The following is a 21,588-nucleotide window of genomic DNA, read 5'->3' as shown; positions in this document are numbered from 1 at the left end:
ACAGAAGTAAAAACCCATTTAAAAAGCCTTCCCTTCTTAAAAGAGACTGTTTTGCTTAAATAATTTAATGTGAGACAACCATACAAACCCAAAATTAGAGCTACATCCATATGCATCAAAGTTGATAAGGAATCGGAAAATTGGAAAAGAACTCACTTTCTTCAAATCAGTGTTTACCACTGGTGTACTGTATATAGTATAAGATAGAGTCAATATTTTAAAACTGCAAAGATTGTATGACATAACCATACACTGAGTATGGAGTATGGAATTCCCATGTGCCATTGTATGATGGGCAATAGTTATAGTAAATGCCAGTTATAGATAGTGTATGTATTTATAAGTTTAAAGCTTATCATCAACAAAGATATAGTAGGACCACAAGACTTTCATATGAAAGTATATCCTCTAAAATTTACCTTTGTAGCAAAGCGTTTTACTTGATTCTGTATTGGATAAGCATTGGCCGTGTTCATTCAGCCTGGGCGAGTTCAGGTGGTTCCAGTGGATCAGGGGAACACTCCAAATGGCACATCCTTTGGGATGGGGAATGTATGGTTTTCACGATGCACTGCAACCTCCTCTCGTTCCTGAATGAAACAGAGGCTGGTTGGCTAAAGAGTAATATACGTCAGCATATTGTTGGCCTGTTTGAAACATGTTGAGAGCATCTTAATTGTTGTTCCAACAGAATTTCATCCATAGTTTGTGCAACTCTCTGTACACTTGCTGAGCTGTTTACGTGCATGCCTGAAAAAGAAAGGGGGGAGGGAGGGAGGGAAACTGAATGCATGCAATTTTGTTTTCTTTCTTTTTCTTCTCTTTTTTTTTTAATGCTGAGAACAAAGGAGTAGTATCTCTATAGCAACACATTCAATTCTATGGATTTTGCTGCCTTGCCCCCCTCCTGCCCCACAAAGAAACCACAAACCTTAATTTTGCCTGAGGTCACAATGCATGAAGTGGAAGGGAGAGGTATGTGTGAGTGTATGACGGAGACATAGAAAATCCCTCCCACTGACTCTTCTTTTTTTTAGGGTACAACCATGTTGCTGCCTGTAGGATCAATTACATAGCCTGACCATCTTGAGAAATGATGACTTTTTTTAATGTATATATTTTAAATTTTTTCTGTATTCCAACGGCCTTCTGAGTCATGTTGCAAGCGATACTACTCTCGGCATGTCCATGCATGCAGATGCTATTGAACTGGCTACAATGTTGACCTCATTCTTAGTCCATTCTGTCATTGATCCAATGCTGTACTTTGCATTTTTCTTTTAAATGAAGGTTACGAAATGTCACGGAGCCTTAACAGCATAGCTGGCATAAGTGGAAAAGCGATAGGATTATCCTCAGTGTCTGCGCCCTACAGCTCTCCTAGCCCAGTGAGACGTTCTTGGTCTCCCATCCCATCTATTTTGTAGCATGGATCAGTAGCAGAGAATGGTCTAAAAAGCTTTACTTCCAATTAGCCTATGCGATGTTGCATATAGTCCAGGTGACTAAGTCTGAAGATGCAATGTCTCACAGTAGCACCCGCTGCAAACGGTGTTACTTCTGATGCTTAGGTGACAACACTCCTAAATAGCACTCAGATGACAATAGGCAGGCATTGGCGTAGTACTGGTGGGCCATACGTGCTGCATGGTATCACTACATAGGATGAAGGGTAGATGCACCAGATGGCTTCCTTCCTGGTGCATCCTGCTAGTATATGCTTATTGTGGCTAATGGTGGATCTACTGGCTCTGTATGGAATGGGTTAGGCGTTTAGTCGATGCTGAAACATGCCAACGATGGAAGATTTTGCTTTTCTCAGGATATTTTTGAGCCATAGGAACCCTGCAGGAGTTTGAGCAAACAAGCACAGTAGGATGAAACTTTGCATGGGCACCTATTTTAAGCTGAAAGCAATACTCAGACACACTGTAGAGAGGTCTCAGTCTGGCTGACTGCATGGGAAAAAAAATCCTGTTGAAGAAGAATATGGCTGCCTCTGCATGTAGCTATTTCACCTTTTCCTCCTTCCTTTAACACTAAGATGCCGAGCTTGATGTGAAAAGCGCAGGGAAGAAGCTCAAGTACTGATTGTATTCTTTACATGCAGATCTTTGCAAAGAAAGTCCAGTCATTGCTAAATATATGCCAACAGAGGCAGTCAGAGTGACCTGACAAGGCAAGATGGAGATGAACATTGATGGCTAATAAACATCTCTGTGGAACTGTGCAGGCATAGAAGACCTTCTCATTTGGACAAAGTTAACTCGCTCCATGCAGGTTTTGTGGATGATTCTTCGTGGTTCTGGAGTTGTACTAGAGATGCAGGCTTTTTCTACGGCCAAAATGTAACAAAACTGTAGAAGATTTTTTTTTTTTAATCTATTTTTTTGTTCCAAAGCATGACTTGCATGAAGACAAAAATGAAAATGAAAAAAAAAAAAAAGCAAACAAAACAACAAAACAACACACACACAAGAAATACTGCAAATATATGATTAAGGAGGAAAAAGAAAAAAAAAAAAAACAAAATTATATATTTTCTTTCAAAGCTCTTTACTTTTACATACATTGTTGTAGCGAAAATGTAAAACATTATAAAACTGTACATTTCTTTGCTATGGATCGCTTCTTTTTGTATACAAGATAAAGAGTAATGGTTTTAAAAAGTGCAATCAGGCAGTCATCGGTCATATTGACCACGCCTTCACAGTTCATCACACCGACATGGAAATCAAGAACTTTTAATCCAACTAGAAGTGTATAAAAATAAGAAAAACTTTTTCCTGTCTGTTTTTGTTGGCATGCTTGTGACACATGGGACCTTCCTTCGGACCTGACAGTAACAGCTGGTTAATTTTCCAGCTCTGGTTATGTTGTATTTTATTGATGTATAGATCCAACGTAAAGACCCTTCATAAATTGTTCATATTAAGTAATCAGTATGAATTTTAAACAAAAGAGGTGTTATTTTAAAACTGGGACTTATAGTACAAAATCAGGAAAATACTCAAGTATAAATGGTCTCAAAGTTTAAGAAACAAGACAACAGCATTGTATGCAATTTAGTACTGAGTAAAATGCATGCACAATGTTATGCAAAACAATTCTAGCATGAAAATAAATTTTGTATCATGGTTTCAGTGCCTGCTGTATAGTGTAAAGGGGAATCCTTTTCTGAAGCAATCAGGGGTTTCCAGAGACTTGCTTCTAAAATCTTGAATAAATACAGTGTTCTCAACAGAAATGTAGGAGAAAAGCTTGGTATTGCTTTGGTTCTACAATGCTAATTTTGGTTAGTAGATAATAAATGAAGCCTGCAAACACTTGATACAACCGATGTCTAAAGAATTCACACCATTAGTAATTTTACAAGGGAAGATTAAAAACCCCTATAATGATCTAGGTATCTTCCTTTTCCCTCCCCAACAATAATAAATGTTTGTCTTTTTAGCTGATTAAATGAATTCAGTTTTTCTTACTTCTTCGGGCCCCATCCTTCACTTATTCATCACTGAGCCACACCAGTCCACCTGATCCGAAATGGAAAGAAATCCAGGTGTCCGAGTCGCACTTGATTTGCCACACAAAACATGCACCAGTAAGATCTGAGAAACACAATGGGATTAAGTTCCATTTTAGATGCTACAAATGACGATTATGGACTATGTGCCAAGAGCATTCTAGTTGCCTCAGAATTTTTGGTAAAGTACTTCCATGAAGGAAGGATACACACCTTTATTCTCACATGAGGAATTTCAAAAGAGCTGGCAATCTTCTAGGCAACTTACAGCATCTGCAACTACTGATGGGAATGGAAATGTAAAGGAATAGTATCCCTACGATCTGGAGGAAGTAGAGATTAAACCCAAAAAAAACCCCAGAAGAAACACTCCTGGCTCTGGTAAGTGCTAAATTATACACAAAAAAACCCCAACTGCAGCTGGACCTGGTCGTCACAAAATTCTACTCCAAAAGAAACAAAAGGAAGACCTCAAACTATGTTTTAGGAATAGAGGAAAGGCTGTACATAATTAGAGAACTCCTTTGTAGCCCTTGATACAGCATTATGTACTTGATTTCTGCTTTAGTTTCTCCCAAGAACTACTTTTCACACACTGTTTCTATGCCGTCATTCTCAGAAAATAAATTTCTTACCTCCAGAGGTAAGATCCAGATTCATCCAGGATTTGCTTAATGAACAACTTTTCCTCTTCTAATGTACTGAGAATCCAGAAACAGATTTATCTGCCCCATTTTTTATTTAACACTAGCTCAAGGGCCCAGTGCTAATTCTCCATTACTATAAGGAATACCAGCAATTCAGCCCTGTAAATCCCATGTAGGTCTTCACCTTCCACTGCACTTTTCATCTATCTGAGCCTTAGAGAACAGAGGCTGGGTACAACTGTCTTGCTGTGCTGCATTTTACACTCCCCACTCTTGTTTTCATTTAGGTTCCCCACTCTGCTCATTCTGATTTGAGGTAACCATGTCTTCTGGGTGACTTCTATAAACCCTTCAGAAACAGAACCATCCACTGCCCTTCAAGAGATGCTCTAAAGCTTAAGATCTGTTTGACCCCAGAGTTCCCCTTGCACAACAGTGGCAGCTCTGACAACACAGGGTGAGAGGGAAACAAGGGAAGTGGAAAATGTCAGAAGCTGTTGCATTGAATCCTAAGGTAAATTTACCACATGATCGCAGCTGTCTTGCAGTTAAGGAGCTTTTGCTTGGGTATTATGATTAAAATATTAATTCCTTCAAGCCTGCCCCCTCTCGCTACAGGAGGTGCATGTCTTTATTAAAGCATTAAAACTATCTATGTGGGTAGATTCTGACTTCAGGCTTCAGTAATGCCACCAGCCACTTCTGAGTTCACACTATTGCAAGTAAGAGCAGAGGTTGATTTTGCAGTTCAGTTATACTCTGCCTGTTTCCTGCTGTAAAGGAACATCTGTGTTTCCTCCTCCGTAAACTCAGCTTTCAGCAGTGAGTTCTCAGCTCTAAGACCCAGTGCTGACCCTTCATCTGAACCCACTGGCAATTAATTAGTCGCTTATTACTTGCTCACCTATAAAGCTCAACCACACCTTCTACATATACAGCTTTTCCTCTGACCACATGAAGGTACTCATTTTTTCTGGACCAACATGATGTGTCTCCACAACTGCAATTTTAGAGAGAAGAAAATTCTAAGAAGAGGTTTCTGCTTTCTCACTCCACCAAAAAAAAAAAAAAAAACCACCAAAAAAACCTAGCTAAAACCGCTGTGATAACAGTCAAGCGCAGCAGTCATTAATCTGGATAAAGTGATTTTTCATGTAAATTGCCTCCTCTCTCCTTAAAGTTTCAGGGCCAAAAAGAAAATACATCACTGAAACAAATGTCTGCTAGGACAAATGAGCCAACCGAAATACAGAAGAGAGGGAGCAGGGCTAAGGCAAAAGCATTCAAAAAAGAACTGAGCACAGAGCTGCTTACAAAAAGGATATCCTGAAGATACTACCCTGCCAGTTTGCATATCCCTTTCATAGTTTCAAAACAAGGCAGCCTACTTTTCTGCTTTCCATATAAATCCTGGAAGGAACTTTGCCTCTGACCTCAAACACAAACTACCTTCACTTCATGAAAACATGCTTAAATTATGTAGGTTATTTTTAAGTCACTCACTTACTTGAGTTTGGGCATAAAATACCTGTCTGCTCAGGACTCCCAAAGCCTTTGCATTCATCTAGGACTATAAGTGCCCAATTTTTCTCCTAGGGAAATAAAAATGTTCATTTCCAATCAAGAACAATATTTGAATTAAAATTCAACAGAATGTTCAAAACCAGGTCCAGAACTGCATCTCTTGACTTTCTTTATCTGACACGGCAAATGCTATATAACAAGATATCTTCCCTGTCTCAGCCTGGCAAAGCCAAGTTTTCAAATCTCAGCATTCACTTAAACATTTAAAAAACTTCATGCAAATGCAGAGGTCCAAACATCTCCAGGCACCAAATATTAAAGGTGCGTGCTCCAAGGCTTCCCTCTTTTTTCCTGCTGCCCAAGTTAGAAATTCTTGGGCAGCAGAGGCAAAATGTTACATTTGTGTTAGCTCAGCTGTCACTCTGAGGTACCTGCAGTGCCTCTGGACTCAAAGGGCTTAGCAGGGATGACACAGCCTGTGCAGAGGCTGCTGACTGTGAGTCACAGCAGCACAACAGCAGACAAGGCTGAAGCCCAGGGAAAGCAGCTCAGCAGGGGCCACGCTTTGCTGGGGTGGTGTCAGTGCAAGTGGGTGACTGGAGGAAAGGCAGTAGCTCAGGAGGTGGGAAATCAGAAGGACAGGATGAGTTTGGAAAATGGGTTATGCAAGCAGGAGCAGTGGAAAAAGCAATCAGCAGTGAGGGGGAAAGAAGAGCAAGGAGAGAGGGAAAGAATGGCAGTGAGATGAACTCAAAATAATCATCAAGAGCCACAAGCCTACAAGGTAGAGTCTTGGCCTGGGACTCAGGAAATGGGAATTTTGTTCTTGACTCCTCTGTGGACATGCTGGGTTACCTTGGTTGGGCCAATTTAATTTTTTGTGCGTCAGCTTCTGTTTCTGTGACATTATGCTCTTTTTTAAGTGTTCTGATGTCAAAAGAGGAAAAGCCATATTTAAGAAGGAATAGTTATTATAATCCACTCAGAATTAAGGCACCAGAGGAGAGAAGCATGTCTTCATTATTTAAAAGATGCCATATTTCCCTGTCTGCAGAAGAACACAATGCCCCTGTAGGAATCCCTTTTCTTTTGTACTTTAAAGGAGAGGATTGTTATGGAAAATGATTAAGCACCCACACAGTTAAAATGACAGAGCATTTTCATTACTGATTGGCAACTCCTCTGCTGCCCTAATTTAGGTACCACGTCTTCATGCATTCAAATCAGTAAAAACAAAACAAAAGCTAAACTCACTTGACATTTGCAGCCAATAACTAAAGTCATGTCAGAACACTAAAAATCTCCCAATTCCTGACCTCACTTCTAAATCAAAAAAAAAGTAAAAATGCAGTCTGCTAGCAAAGTGTTCACATACACTTAAAACTCTGGTGACCAGGGAGTACTGGAACAATACTGAATTGAAATTCTGAAACTCCACTTACAACTCTCAACCCCAAAACCTGAAGACAGAACTTCCCCCAAAGACTGCAAAGTGTCTGGATAATCAGGTGGTCTACAGGCAAAGCAGTCTGGAAAAAGATGAGGAAGTTGGAAATCAGCTGAGAGAGAGGCTAACCAACACAGGAACTGGACTTACACTCCACTCCCTACCAGCCTGAAAAGGTACATCTGGAAATGAGAAAAAATCCAACATGTCACAAAACAAAAATGCCAGAGAAAATTTTGCAAAATAAATGTCACCCCTGAATTTTGTTCTCTTTTAGCCAGCTTTTATTCAGGAATAACTACTTTGTTGTTCTTGTTTCCAATCAAGCTGAAGAATGTGTTCTCCCAGTAGTCTAAATTTATGCTTCCTCACTCTCCCACAAGGAAACACGTGGTTCATCCAGGCCATGATTCAAATACAGAGACTATTTTCACTGCTGAATATTTTCAGTCACATACTCTATTTCGATGTTTTACAGAGGCACTGATGAGTAAAAACTGCTGCTGCATTAAAAACAGGTGAATGCTGAGACAACTGACTGATGAACCTGAATGAAATGCACAAATAGCTCAAGACTGTGCCTGACTTCAGTCCTTTAACATCTAAATGGGTTACAAAACAACAAGGGCTGTACAGATGCAGTTCCACCAAATTAACTTCAAAGGCACATATGATACAGACCTACATCTTCAGTTATATTCACCCAGTAGAAGGCCATTTCCATAAAAGCAAAGCATTTAAATTCCAGGCTATTATTCTTGCTAACATAGAGCAAAACACGCAAGATCAGCATTTATTGGGAAATTATAAGAACAGCACAAAAGCTAAAGCAAAAGAACAAAGCACGTATACCTCTTTTTTGCACATGTATCAAGATATTCATATGTAAAAAGTTAAAGTGGCCAATTATTTTTGTGCCAGCTGGAGCTGTCAGCAAATTCCATGTAAGCGCCACTTTTCTACTGTGCACATTTTGAACCACAATCAAAACCACACAAGATGATTCTCAACCCCAAGCTGTATCCATTCCAAGCCTTTGGAATTTTCAGCTAGTAGCAAATAGCATTTAACTCTAATAGTGTTAAAAAAATTCTGGAGTCCTTTTCAAGAAAATACCTAGCTAAAAGAGTAAGCCCAAGACTTACCATGCACCCTAAAAATATCCAAAATTGCTCAGAGTGACCAAGACCTGTCATCATCTTGATCTCTAACAGGGAAAAGGAACTGGAAGTCCCAAAATTACTTAAGTCTTGTTTAAATTAGATTCAGAATTCATGGAATGAAATGGAAAAATTAGTAAGTATTTGGTTAAATGCTGGAGTAGATCAGAGGCCTTGATCAAAATATTTCTGAGGCTGCAAGGTGAAGACAGATGTTGCAGTTTTTGCTGAGGAGAACTGGAAACTTCAAGATGCGCTATGGATGAGAAAAAAACCAAACACTGCAGGTCAACAACTCACATTATTATAAATAAACATTGGAAGAGGGAGAACAATAACATCCAGGAAACAGAATAGCTTGTCTCTCATCTCACTCCCACCACACCAGCAGGCTGGAATGCAGCTATGCTGTGAGATTATTCAGTCCTCAGGAGCTGTATCTTGGCTCTGTCCTCCCCCTCCTTTTCCCTATGTTTTAGCTGACTCTATCAGGCTCTCTATTGCCATTCATTTAAATATTTTTCCATGGTCACCTTTCTCTTGTACATTCAAACTGATCTCCTTGATCAGTTGTCCATCCCCATCTCCAAGTCTCACGACTCAACACATGCCATAAAAAGCACAATCAAATCACTTTCTCCCACCCTCCCCACAATTTCTCTGTGCTCAAAACACGCAGCTGAGCAAAAGCTCCTGTCACTCATTTAGAAGTGATCTTTGTGGTGATTGCAGATGGCAAGACTAGTCAGACACCAAAAGGACTACCCACATGCAGAGAGAGAAGTCAGTGTTGTGTAAGGAGTGGTGACTGGGCAAAACATCTTCCATCTTTCAAATGAGCACACTTCAAATACAGAGCCTGGCACACTGAGCACAAAAGCATCAAGTAACTCAGAATGCCACACCAAGTCAAATAACATCAGTGACCACCAAGTGGCCCAAACAAATCCCCCAAGGGACAGAAACTTCTGACACAACACACACATCATCCCACCAATGTTCTTTGAAATGGAACAGCAGCATCTTGTGCGGGTGCACATGGAGGTTGCATGAGTAACATCTGCAGATCTCTTAGGACTTCAAATAACAGAAAGGCACACAACAGCTTTCTTCTCCTTCTCCCCCTCCACCCAAAGGCCTGAAAGTTATCTGGACTGAAGGTCAGTTCACAACTTGTTCTCCCTCATGAATGTCAGCTCACTGGCAGGTTTATTTATCTTCAGAAAACAGGAGGGAAGAGCAGCTGCACAGACACTTGCTTAACTTGTTCCACTGTCTTTTTGTAAAAATATATATATTATAAACTTTGTCAGTTTATTTCCAATTGAACCCGAATGCAGAATGCTTATGTAACAGGCTTCTAGCTTTGTTTATCACAGAAGACCTGTTAAAGAACTCTGTGAACCACAGCACACTGTGTCTGCATTTTGCCTTGCAGAGACTGACCTTCTCCATGAAGATTATCAACAGGCAACAGTCATAAACTCTTAACATCAGCATGGAAAGTTGTCTTCTTCCACTTGATTAGTAACTTTTCACTGTGTGTTCCCTTCCTCACAGAGAAAGCCATAGCTGATTTTGTACAGTGCTTTATTCTGCAAACAAAGCCACTGACATACAAAACAGGGCATTCATTTCTGAAAGAATGAGCAGCAACTTGGTTGTGACATTCAGCCATGTACCTCCTACAATGAATTCTATTCACTCTCTGTACTACAGCAGCACCTAGAAGCCCTGACTGATGACAAAGCACTCACTACGTCAAGAAAAGTCATTACTTCCCAAAATCTTCAAGCTATATAGGCACAACAAAGGAGAGAAAAACGCAGTTCTTGCCTTTCAAAGATGCAGATATGAAACACCAGATCAGGACCAGGAACAAACTGACATACTCCTTTCTTTCTTCACCGTATCACCCCAAATCATTCTTTGTATTCCAAAAGTGTGTTCACATTGCAGGCATGAAAAATTGAAAACAATCTCAAATACCCAATTCACATTTATTTGTTACATAATTCGTTGGTCTCCTCCGCAGTGAACTGCAGCTACAGCACACACAGTCACAACATGTCCAGTCCAGTAAACCTCATGTAAGGCACATAATGTCTGTGATTAATCAAGGAACAGACTTATTTAGAGGAGGTGATTACTGAAGCAAGAGAACATGTTTATTTGGTACACAGATTTTGCAGAAATCACAAATAGAAACCTCAGACAGGACTGTCAGAGAAAGCACGAGGAACTGTTCAGTGCATATAATAGAGAAGCTTTGGTATCCAGAGAGTGGCATTGAGAACAGTCAATAAATATCATCTTAGCTAATTAAAAGTGCAAGAGGTCACAGCCTGGAACAGTATATTGCCATGAAGAACCACAACTAACACATGGATTAAAAAAAAAACATTTCACAATAGAAATCTTAATTCTACATATTTTGCAGAGGACCCATTTGATTATTGTTTTGGAATCTGTAATAGTTAAAATCAGCTTCATAGTCTGCTCAAGGTTCTCATCTGTTGAATAGAAAAATAAAATATTTTTGAAAGTGAAGCCAAGAACTATAACAGCTGTAAAACCAAGGGTGAAAAAACCCCATGCAGTCCATGTTATCACCTTAATTCTTTCCCCTTCATGTGTAAGCTGATACACCATTAGAAGGTCTTCCTGTCCTATTTCCTAAGAGCTTTTCTCTGAGCATTTTGTAATTCTGTAAGGCTTCCTCCTTGGCAAGCTTGCCTTAAAAATTAAACCACTATTTAGCAACAGTAGGTCTCATTAAAAGGTGCATTTACTACACAGTAGAATTCTCTATATTTAGAACTTGAAATACATTAAATACCACAGCAAATATAAGTATTGTGGGTGGTAAACATCCAGTTTAATGGCATCCACAGTATTTGTGTGGAAAAAACCAGTTTTATAAATAGCTTCCAAAATTTTGCTACTAATAGGCAAACATATCTCATTTTACACTTTTTCTTTTCTCCTACCAGAACAAGTGCTAAGCCTATGTTCTCTGTCAAACCCCCACCTGGAACCAGTGCTGTGGGCATGCTGTGAACAGCAACTCAGCTGGGCTGCAAAAGAGAAGTGAGAACTAACCTGAAATTATCAGTAGCATTCTGGTCTGCCTTTTAGGCTGGAGAACTTGTAAAATCTTTCTGGTTAGATTTTGATGTCTTCCTACTCCAAGGCAAATGGAAACACAGGAGCTACTTTGGATCAAGCTGTCCTCAGCAGCTATGACTGACTTATGCCCTTTGATAGGACCCTTTTAAATGTTTCTAAAAGCTCTTAGAAGTTTTCCTTCCCTAGCTTCAGAAACTTCAGGTTTTGTTTCTATGTTAATGATAACTTATGCAGGTCTGCATCCTTGTAAATCTGTAATAAACTGATGTCTGGCAGAGAACATAATCGATGAAAAATACTGCTCCTTTCTCAGTTTAATCAAGACAATGCTAGTTCAAAAGGGCCTCATTTTCCCCTTTTCCAAGTCTTCTACATTATATTACTCCTTTTAATCCTAATCTTCTTAAAAAGTGTGTATGCATCTAGTCACTTTCACTGGCATTTCTCTGTGACACAATTTTCTGAGCTGCTGGGAGCTCACAACGGCAGTAGAAGTAGGCAGGTGAAACATTTCATGATGTAAAGATACAATAACAAAAAACACTTTTCTCAGACCATTTCTTCAGACTGAATTTATACACCAGAAAGCCATTAAGCAGTCAGTTTCTTCCTCAAAGACTTCTCAGAAGAACAAGAAAATGTAAATTTGTCTTCATTTGTATTGTTTCAAGGCAGAATGTCTGTAATTCTATCCGTGGGTAGAAAGTCAATTCCTGTGGTAAGAACCCAGGAAACAATTTTTGAAATATTACAGCTTTTTGTGCATAGTCGTTCCTTTGGGATTTAGGAAAAATACCTGCAGTTTCCAACTACTGTGCTAATCATGGGCAGTTCCCCTGTAGTGCCTCTGAGCTACACAATCCAATGGTGTCCATCCTCATCCATGATGTTGTGATTCCAGGTGTGCTGGGTCTAGTGAGGAGTTTGACAGAGGGCCATGGAGTGTCCTGCCCCACATCCAATTAATATCTGTTTTGCACAGCCAAGAGCTTTGACTGGCTTTGGGACACAAACATTTGCTTCTGTGCCATCACCACACATCCCATGTTCATTCCATCCCCAAGAGAAGCACTGGTCACCTGAAAGAGAGGGCATAAAACACAGAATAAACACCCCAGAAACACAACAGCTTTGGTTAGTTTTAAGGAGCAGATTTGTCAAGTAATTTTCTGTTTAGCTTCTAAGAAATTCTGCTAAGGTGGGAAAAAATATTCTGGCTTTCTAGAAAATGTAAATAAACCCAAATGACTGATTCTCCATCCTGTTCCACATTGTTAGCAACAGAAGACAGATCAAAATAAGAGACACTTGAAAATCACTCCGTAAATACATAGTTCAGTATTTATGTAGAACCCACAGAAATCTCTCTGCATTTTAAGAGCCTTCCCTGAAAGGATGTAGAATCTCTTTCAAGCTTCCCCTAGTAAGCAGAAGTATGATAAATCAAGAGCAGTGCCTTTATTCATTCACAGCATGATCTGCAGGATTGGGGAACACAGAGCCACAGTTTAGCCACACTGCATTTCATTCCTAGCTTCCAGTTCACATGTCACCTTTTCCCTTTAAATACAAGTCTTCAACAGCTTGCCCTTCTCTTAATCATCCTACCTCTTCTGCTTGCTTTTACATCCTTTCACTGCATTTATTATTCTGATTTTCCCTTATTATTATTTACTTTTGTAATATCTACTCTTTCATATCCCAAATAACAATTCATGTATTATTATTACCCCATAGTACTCTTTATTGAAGCACAACATACAAATTTTGTTCTATAAATGGCTGGCATAATAAAAAATCCACTAAAACCTCCTTATTCTGAACTACAAGTGCTATTTCTTCCCTATTTTCTATTCTTTATTTGGCTGCCAGAGACTGTGTCTGTGACTTTTTGTACTAAAAAAAAAAAAGCCATCCTGCCATATAATCACATTTGTGATGCCATTGTTATTTTTGAAAAGCAGCAGGTAATAACTGCAGGAAGTAGCATTCTGGATACCAAATAATGAGAAGAAAAATGCCAAAATTCACAAACTCTAATCCCAGTCATGATTTTACTTTTCAAAATTCAGAAGAAAATAATTGCAAAGCTAGCAGGGCCATTTTCCCTGCAAATCCTGTAACATTTCACTGTCCTCTGCTCTCTTCACATTATTAGTATATTGATGTTCGCCTCTTCTGCAATGATGTGTAAACATTACTGAGGCCAGATGTAACTAGGCAATGACATTTCATTTTCCTGACAATCTTTAAGGCAATGGAACACAACAAAGCACCAGCAGAACACCACAGTAGCCAAGGCATGTCTCACCTGATACACAAGTTCTGTCCCTCTTATCTCAGGAGGCACCAGAAGTTCTCATGATTGTGCATGCGCAATACTGACAGCCCAACCTACACCCCAAATGCACTCACGTGTGCTGCCAAAAAGTGCCAAAATCTGAGCGGGCAACATATTCCATTTAAATATCAATAGAGTGTCCTATAGGTTAATGGGATTTTGCTTTTTGGTAAGGTTCCAGGTAAAAATGTTTCTCTAAATATTAAAAAGCAGGAAAAAAGACACCTCAAGCCCATACTGGAGACACATCTCAGACTAATCATTCAAGGAAGGTGCACCTAAGAAAAGACATCTTGAACCCTGCAGAATGAGCCAAGCTTACAAATGTAATGAAAAGAGAATGCAAAATGTCCTAACTTTAATTAGATCACTGTGGTAACTTTTTGTAACTAGACACCAGCAATTATTATAACAATTTACATGCTTCTATGAAGACTCACTACATCTGTTAAAGGGTTTCTTGTTTCTTTTTTTAATCCTGTCCCACCAGGACAAGACAGAGGAAACCAGAAATTTTCTGGTTACTTTGTATTACAAACTGCTCAGTGGAACATTTTTGGTATAATAAATAGCCAAAGAAACAGTGTATTAGGACATTAACTTCTCAAATTGATAAACATATCCAGTGAAACATCTTTTGAAAAAACATCATAGAAAAATTTACAAGCTAGGAACCCCCTAGACAAGAACATCATTCTTAAAATAATGATTGTGGAGTCTTTTCCATACTTTACTTCTCCAAACATGTCAAAAGGCCACCAAAATAGATTTTTCTACATGATTCCAGTGATCTCTACGGTTAGTGAAATGGGACAAGAGTGCAAACTGGCAAAAGAAAAATAGAAAGTAAGTAGGATTTATGAATGGCCTTACACAAAAATTCCTTGTCCATCCATGGAGAGCTGGCAGAAATCTGAAGAGATGAAAGGGCAGCTGACAGATATGGAATGACAGGCCACAAAAATGTTTCTCATCACCATCAAGTCAGAACCAGGAAAACCAAAAGGCAGAGAATTCTTGCTGTGCAAATGGAAGCTGTAATTGTACCATGTCTGCCTGTAGAAGATGCAGTGAAAGGTTTGTAGACAGAAATAGCCAAATGCTTGACTTGTGCCAGAGAAAGCAGAGTTTGCAGAAAACACACCAAGTCCATTTTTTGGACAATAACATATTAACAAAACTTGGAGGAGGGCTGGGCAAAATGAACGTGGTGAAATTGTCCAGGAGGGAACAAGTGATGTGAATCACTGGCACAGATGTCAAAGTCAGTGAAGACTGAAGGTAATGAAGCATCTATTTCAAAAATTACACAAAAGGAATATCTGCAGAGTTAAAGGCAGACCCTAAGAACAACTAATGGCTAGCCTCTGGACAAAGGGCACCATTTAATGGTTTTTTCCTTTTCCCACATCCCCCTCCCTTTTTTTCTTTCCTTTTCTTCTTTTATTTCTGATTGCTTCTATTCCCCAGTTTATTGCTGATAAAAACATACAACCAGCAAACCCTACATGCCTTCACAAGAAAATTCAGTTTCTATGAAAAGAAAGACCTTCAGACCTTGCAAGCATGGAAGAGCATTAGAATGATGTGTATTAGCACATCTACAAATTGCTTCTAACAAAATTTAGACCAAGCACTGTAGCATGTTCTCAAACCAAAGGACTTGGGTTTGGTGAAGTGAGGGAAAGTTACTCCATGTTACTGGTGAAGTGAAACCACACATAATGTTGCATTTACTCTTCCCTTTTAAAACATAAGTACTCAAAGTACAAATCAAACCCAAAGCACAGCAGAATCCCAAGGGAATTTCAGTTGCATTCACAGTCACACTAATCAAAGTTTAGAGTAAGGCTATGCAGGATTTTTCCCAAAACATTAAATATACAAGACAGGGGGACAACAAAATTCTTAGCACATCTGTTTTGGTCAAACAACACAAGAAGAGGCTACTGCTCCCCTTCTGTCTGCAATAATTATCCAGGCTTTTCTCAAGGTAATTGAAGTGACAACAACAATCTAGAAGTTCATTAAACTGGAGAAAAGTAAGAAAAGAATTTCCAGGTAAAATAAAGCTGCATCAGATTACAGAAACATGAGAATTTAGAGTCGCTCCTTATTGCTGAGTGAAATCCTCAGATGGAAGAAAAAATGCTAGCAAATAAGGTGCTCTGGGTGAGATTCACTGCACTTAACTTCAGCCACCTAAAAAATCAAGCAACTTAGCTACAGATTATTATCCTCTGTATTTCTCAAAAGCCAATGGAGATATCTGCATCTCTCCAGCAGAGTGAGAGATTCATCTCATGCAAACACCAGTGTGAAAATCAAGTCTGTCTCACTTTGGTGATGATAAAAGGAGACCAGGGGATTGTCCCAGCCATGGCATATCAGTTTTATGCAGCTGAAGACAGGTTATATTAAATCACATCTTCACAACTGGTCTGAAGGCAAAGCAAGGGAAACAAGGAAGCTGCAAATGTCACTGCAGCCTAGCTTCAGGCTACAAACAGTCTGCTTCTAAACCAGCCTGTGCCTTGGAGGCTTAAAACTGAAATCTTTAAAAGCTCCTCTTTTCTGTTTCTCCTTTCCCATTCTTTCTACCAGCAAATAAACAGAAGTTGGCCTTACAGACAAGCCAAGTATTTTGAAGTCAAGTTATTCAAGATAGCGCTTCACATTTTAGGGAAATGTTAAAATGTTTTAGTACAGCTCTATTATATTGGCTCTGTGGTCTTAGCAAAACTCCACAATAATTCAAATTATTACTTCTTTTTTACCTTAAATTAGTGCTACTCTACTCTTCCATTATAGACAAAGTTAACAGTAGGCAGGAGACCAACTCAGATCAAGTCACAACTCTAAACAGCATCAAGGCTGGACCACAAACAAAATTCAGGTGTCTCAGCCACCTTCCCTTGATTACTTGAAAGCCTTCAAAACCTCTCAAGTGTAGTCATGATATTTTATGAAAAATCCTCTACTAGGATGTTTCCCCTCCTAAGAGCTGAGTGCCTCAGGAAAGAAATGTAAACAATAACTATTTGCTGCTGTGGAATGCAATAGGTGTATCTTTCATTAGTTTGTGTTGTTTTTAATTAGTGACCAATCACAACCACCTGTATCAAGGCTGTGAGCAGTCACGAGATTTTATTATGCATTCTATTCCATTCTTGTTTTTGTAGCCTTCTGATCTTTTTTCTTTCTGTTCTTTTAGTATATTTTAATGTAGTATTTTAATATAATATATAACATAATAAATCAACCTTCTGAGCAAAATAAAGTCAAACCTCATGTCCTCACACTTGGGGCACTCACCACAAGACTCAAGGAACAATGTAACACTTCACAAAGGGGATTTAAACCATACTTCTCCCAGTGAGTTGCAAAACACAAATTACTATGTTTTCCTGGTTTTTTTCAGGCCATCTGATGGTTCGGGGTGTCACATAAAATAAAAGGCAATAAGCATCCCTCTAAACTTTTGTATTTTTAATAGCAACAATTCTGCCATTAGTGCAAAAGATCTGCAATTTTAAATTGTAAGAAACAGGATTGATATCAATTGCTTTCTGCAGAAAAACATGGAACTGTATTAGTAGTTAAAAGGGAAGTCTAGGCATTGTACAAAATCTCATTAAAAACAAAGCTTGCTAAGTGGAATGTATGATGGCATCACCTCAATACACAGCTGTACCTCCAAAATTAGCAAAGAACTATGAGAATCACATTCAGTTTTTATTATGGAGCCACATTTTCAAGGAGCAAGCTGTCATGTGCTCCAGGCAGCCCATCCAATTGCTGTTCAACCCTCAGAAACGTGCATCTGGCTTTCAAGGGAGTAAGCTGGATGAAAATCAGACACATTACAGTGCTAACACAATACACAGGTAAGAAACACCATACATTTTTGATGTAAGTACAAAGCCGTGGTGCTAAAGGCATGCTGATTTCAAAGTCAGCCTCCAGTCAACAACCTGCCCTCACTCCAGCTTTACATCATTAGTAGCTCTCCTCAGGCAGTGGACCTAAACTACTCAATTCCCTCAGCAGAGGTTTGACACAAGTAAAAAGTGAGCTGACTTCAGGTCATGTGTCTGTGGTTCATCCTGGCACCTGGAAAGAACACCTTTCAATGTCCTCAAACAATTCATCACAGCAAATGCACAAAACCTGCACTGTGTGGACATCTCTAAGCTAATATGTTATGTGAACTATTATTTTTCCCAGCAGAAGCACTGGTTTGTTACAGGACCTGCTGTCTGGCTACGTTTGTATCTTGTGTAATACAGCAGGGACTTCAAACTGGGTCACGGCCTCAAGGCCAACTGTCAGAATATCCAATTACAATCCATAACCACCTACTGAAGAGAGTCAGAAAATCAAATTGAGAATACAATATGCCTAGTAGGAGCTTAGGCATGTGCAGTACTGCAAAATGCAGCAATAAGGCTACACATCTCCTTTGCACTTACATTTCACTTGGGAAAGTCTAATTTCTAGTTTGTACTTCGATATCAGTGTTTATCCCACAAACAGCAAACATTAGAGCAGTACAGAGCACATCTAATCTTTTCTGTTTCGTTTCCACAGCATATAAGTAGCCAAGAGTTACAAAATGGGAAGGGGAAGGAATCATATTTATGATCATTTCCAAGGGCAATGTAGCACATCTGCCACAGCCTGAAAACTGTCTAGGAGAAGGAGCCCCACATCCAACAATGCAGAGAAGTGGAGAAAAACACAGTAAGATGTCACTTTGCAAAAAAAGCTGTAGCAGATCCATGCTGGGCATTTTCCTGTGCACTGTTTTTAGCATCCAGCAAATAACTGAGCCCACCCCTAGAGGAAGTGCTATCTTGCCAAATTACAATGACAATTGAAATTTCGTTCTGTTCTCACAGGGCACTTCAAAGCAGGAGCTGAATGGCTCACTGCACAAATTAATATGTATCTATTTGAAAGAATCACTCCACATTACATCAAATAAACAGTTTAGGTTACCACTCAGGCTAGTTTATGATAGAATTTATTTTTTCCTTCTCAGTTATGCATAGTCATTTTGAACAAAAAAAAAAAAAAAAAAAAGAGGAAGAAATTCGCAAAATTATATCCTAGGATTCAAAAACAATGGACTTGCAACTACAGATTTCTTGGGCTGATGCACCCGTGTAGTTTTGTGGTGGAACTGAAGCCCTGTAGGATGGAGATGGCTGCTTTGCTCTGTGTAGGTAGCAAGGACAGAAATGTACTGCAAGGATTATCTATTCACATTTCTGTTTCCATGGGGAAACATGAATGGTACTAACTATGTCTAAAGCTCACAGGTGCTGCACAAGGTTTTTGTTTTGGTTTTACTCAAACTTGTCAATTCCTTCCCAACAGGAAAGCATCTCCAACTCAACACAGAACAAAACCTGGGCTCACGACTTTGTGCAAGACTGAACGTTACTGGTCCACTGACAATACATGAGGATTATATCATACACGAAGCAGCTGCAGTGCAGAGAGGATTAAGCATTAAAGATGCTTTTTTCTACACCTGTAGAAGACAAGAAAATCTTTGAATTTTGGTCACTTAAGTACAGGACAAAACACCTGACAGAAATTAAGTAATGGAGAGATTTGTCCCGAAGCTCTGACCGTGGCACTAATGTCTGTTCCATCAGGACATCAGACATGGCAGAAAGTGACATTCATTCAGAACTTACATCCTTGCCTCTCACAGTGACAGGCGTTCAATGTGTCACAGTGCTTAAACTTTGTATGACCAGAACTAGACAATCACAGTCTCACCACAGAGCCAGAGACTGCAGTCTCATGACCCTCTGTACTGTGTGAAACAGAATATACAGAAAATACCTTACACCCAGTGCTTAGTAAGAGGTCATCCACGCAAAGCAGAATGTCAGAGCTCATCTAGAAGAGTGCAACTCATCCAAGTGTCCCGTGGGACCATGTGGTGCCATGGCCATTTGTGCCTGTGAATTCTGGGTAGTAAAGCATTACTAGCTCAAATTTGCACACACTTCAAAGTGACGTTAAGTGATGACACAAAGAAAAGGAGGGGACAGCTGTGATTCATCTGACCTACAACATTACATCCAAGACCTAGAACTGAAGGGCATCTTCAGCACAGGCCTAGGAAAAGTCACAGATGAACACAGAAGCAAGAATCTGAGAACCCCCTCAAACTGCATCCCAGTCCTACATGTAGCTTTCACAGCACTAAGCAAATCAAAGAGAAGGAGAAAGGACAGTCAGCAGGATGAGCAGGGCCATGCAGGTGAAATGGTGCTTCCTCCTACTTTGCTGGCTGAAGTCTAAAACAAGAGACCCCACTGGGCTCTCAGGAATTCTCTCATCAAGGAAGAACAGCTAGGTTGGAAAAGGATATTTTCGAAATGCTTTGGTGCTTAACATATTTCATACAGCAACCCTTTGTAGAACACTGGTCTATCTATAAGCATGAACTTTAAGGCAACCACACAGACCAGTCTATAGATGACTGTCAGTCCTTGGCATCTTATAAGAAATACTTACGATATAACAAAAGTTGAAGAGGTAGTCCAAATGGTTACATTTACCTACAATTTCTTCTCTTCTGACTGCTATTCTCTTCCTCTGAAGGGCTGTTTGCACTGAACAAAAGTGAGTGTTCTGGGATTTATCTCTGAAGGTGTCCTTTTCTGCAGAACACAATTCTCCAGCTCAGAACCAAGAATTGAAATGTGTAAACCTTCCACATGGACATCTTATGTAAAATAGCTTTGTGTTTAAATGGGCTTTAGTTTGAACTTCTCCCCTTTAATTTTCCCTTAGCAATTTGCAAGGCTGCATTTTGGTCAAACTTCAAGACACACGATATGAATGTGCATTACTGTTGAGTGAAGTCTAAAAAAACTGCTTGTTGATATTAAACAAGTGAGGGCTTTTTTCTCCCCCATGCTTAACAAGTAATCTGAGATCAATTGCAGCAGTCATAAGCTAAAGTGTTAGAAATGCAAAGAGAAAAATCAAGGAAACAAGTGGTGACTGAGTTGCTAAGTTTCTGATTGAACTGGTAGATTTTCTCACTGCTACTCAAACATCGCCACAGAACAAAAGTAGCTGCAGCTCAGCAGTGCTGATATTAGGATGCCTTATTTTGCAAAGATTCAAGTTGTGATCTTGATGTATCACAATGGCTCAGATGGTGGCACCCCTGCAAGTGTCACAGTGCAGCTGTAACAGTGACAGCACTGTAGTATTGCGCGCTGTGAGAGCTTTAAAATGCACAGCTTGATAAAAGCTAAAGCATAGCTGTAGTCAGAGAGAGTTCAGGGTGAACTAACCCTCCTTTCTGGGCAGGATTTGTGGATTGCAAGTTTCCTCTGTGCTGCAACTGTTGTACTTGAGTTAACCCACTTGTACGTGGTTCAACTGTGCCTACTTGCACTGTACTGTAGTGCAAGCGCACGCCTAATAAAACTCCTGTGGGTCATGTGGCCTTGTCTTGTCTGTCTGTCTGAGTCTGTGCCTATTGTTACAGGGACTCATACTCACCACTGTGTGGCGGTCTGAACGGGGTAACTCTAGACCTGCTCAGATACAACAAGGGTTGGGTCATTTGAGCACCTAGAAAAGGAGTAAAAAGTGGTAACATCCTCACATTCACACTGATGCCATTTGCAGCCACTATTGCCCTCCGCCTCATACAATATAGTTCTGTGAACTAACAGGACCCCTTTCAAAGAAGAAAACAGACAGATGACAGAGCTGTGACAAAAGATTAAACCAAGCAATAAAAAAAAACCAGAAAAAAAAATTCCCATGATTCA

General features: G+C 39.6%; 2 protein-coding genes across 7 annotated transcripts in view; one reads left to right on the top strand and one right to left on the bottom strand.

Moving 5' to 3' along the window:
- Positions 1-21,252, top strand: part of KCNC1 (potassium voltage-gated channel subfamily C member 1) — a 124,593-nt gene extending 103,341 nt beyond the window's left edge. For 2 of the 6 annotated variants that reach the window (XM_064425315.1, XM_064425311.1), the window contains one exon: positions 19,154-21,252. In XM_064425315.1, coding sequence (XP_064281385.1) covers positions 19,154-19,335 — 182 coding nt within the window. In that variant the 3' untranslated portion in view covers positions 19,336-21,252. Of the gene's footprint in view, positions 1-1,037; positions 3,141-19,153 lie in introns of those variants that run through there. The other 4 variants (XM_064425316.1, XM_064425313.1, XM_064425312.1 and 1 more) reach the window with 3 other exon arrangements.
- The window catches only part of SERGEF (secretion regulating guanine nucleotide exchange factor), a 142,149-nt gene continuing 130,843 nt past the window's right edge, over positions 10,283-21,588 (bottom strand). Inside the window, 2 exon segments of the mRNA XM_064425332.1 lie at positions 10,283-12,357; positions 12,360-12,509. Coding sequence (XP_064281402.1) covers positions 12,308-12,357; positions 12,360-12,509 — 200 coding nt within the window. The 3' untranslated portion in view covers positions 10,283-12,307.

The sequence above is a fragment of the Passer domesticus genome, chromosome 6 (assembly GCF_036417665.1).
Source record: "Passer domesticus isolate bPasDom1 chromosome 6, bPasDom1.hap1, whole genome shotgun sequence".
NCBI classification, from domain to species: Eukaryota; Metazoa; Chordata; class Aves; order Passeriformes; family Passeridae; genus Passer; species Passer domesticus.
The sequence above is the reverse complement of the archived record's forward strand: the minus strand, read 5'-3'. Positions and strand labels throughout refer to the sequence as shown.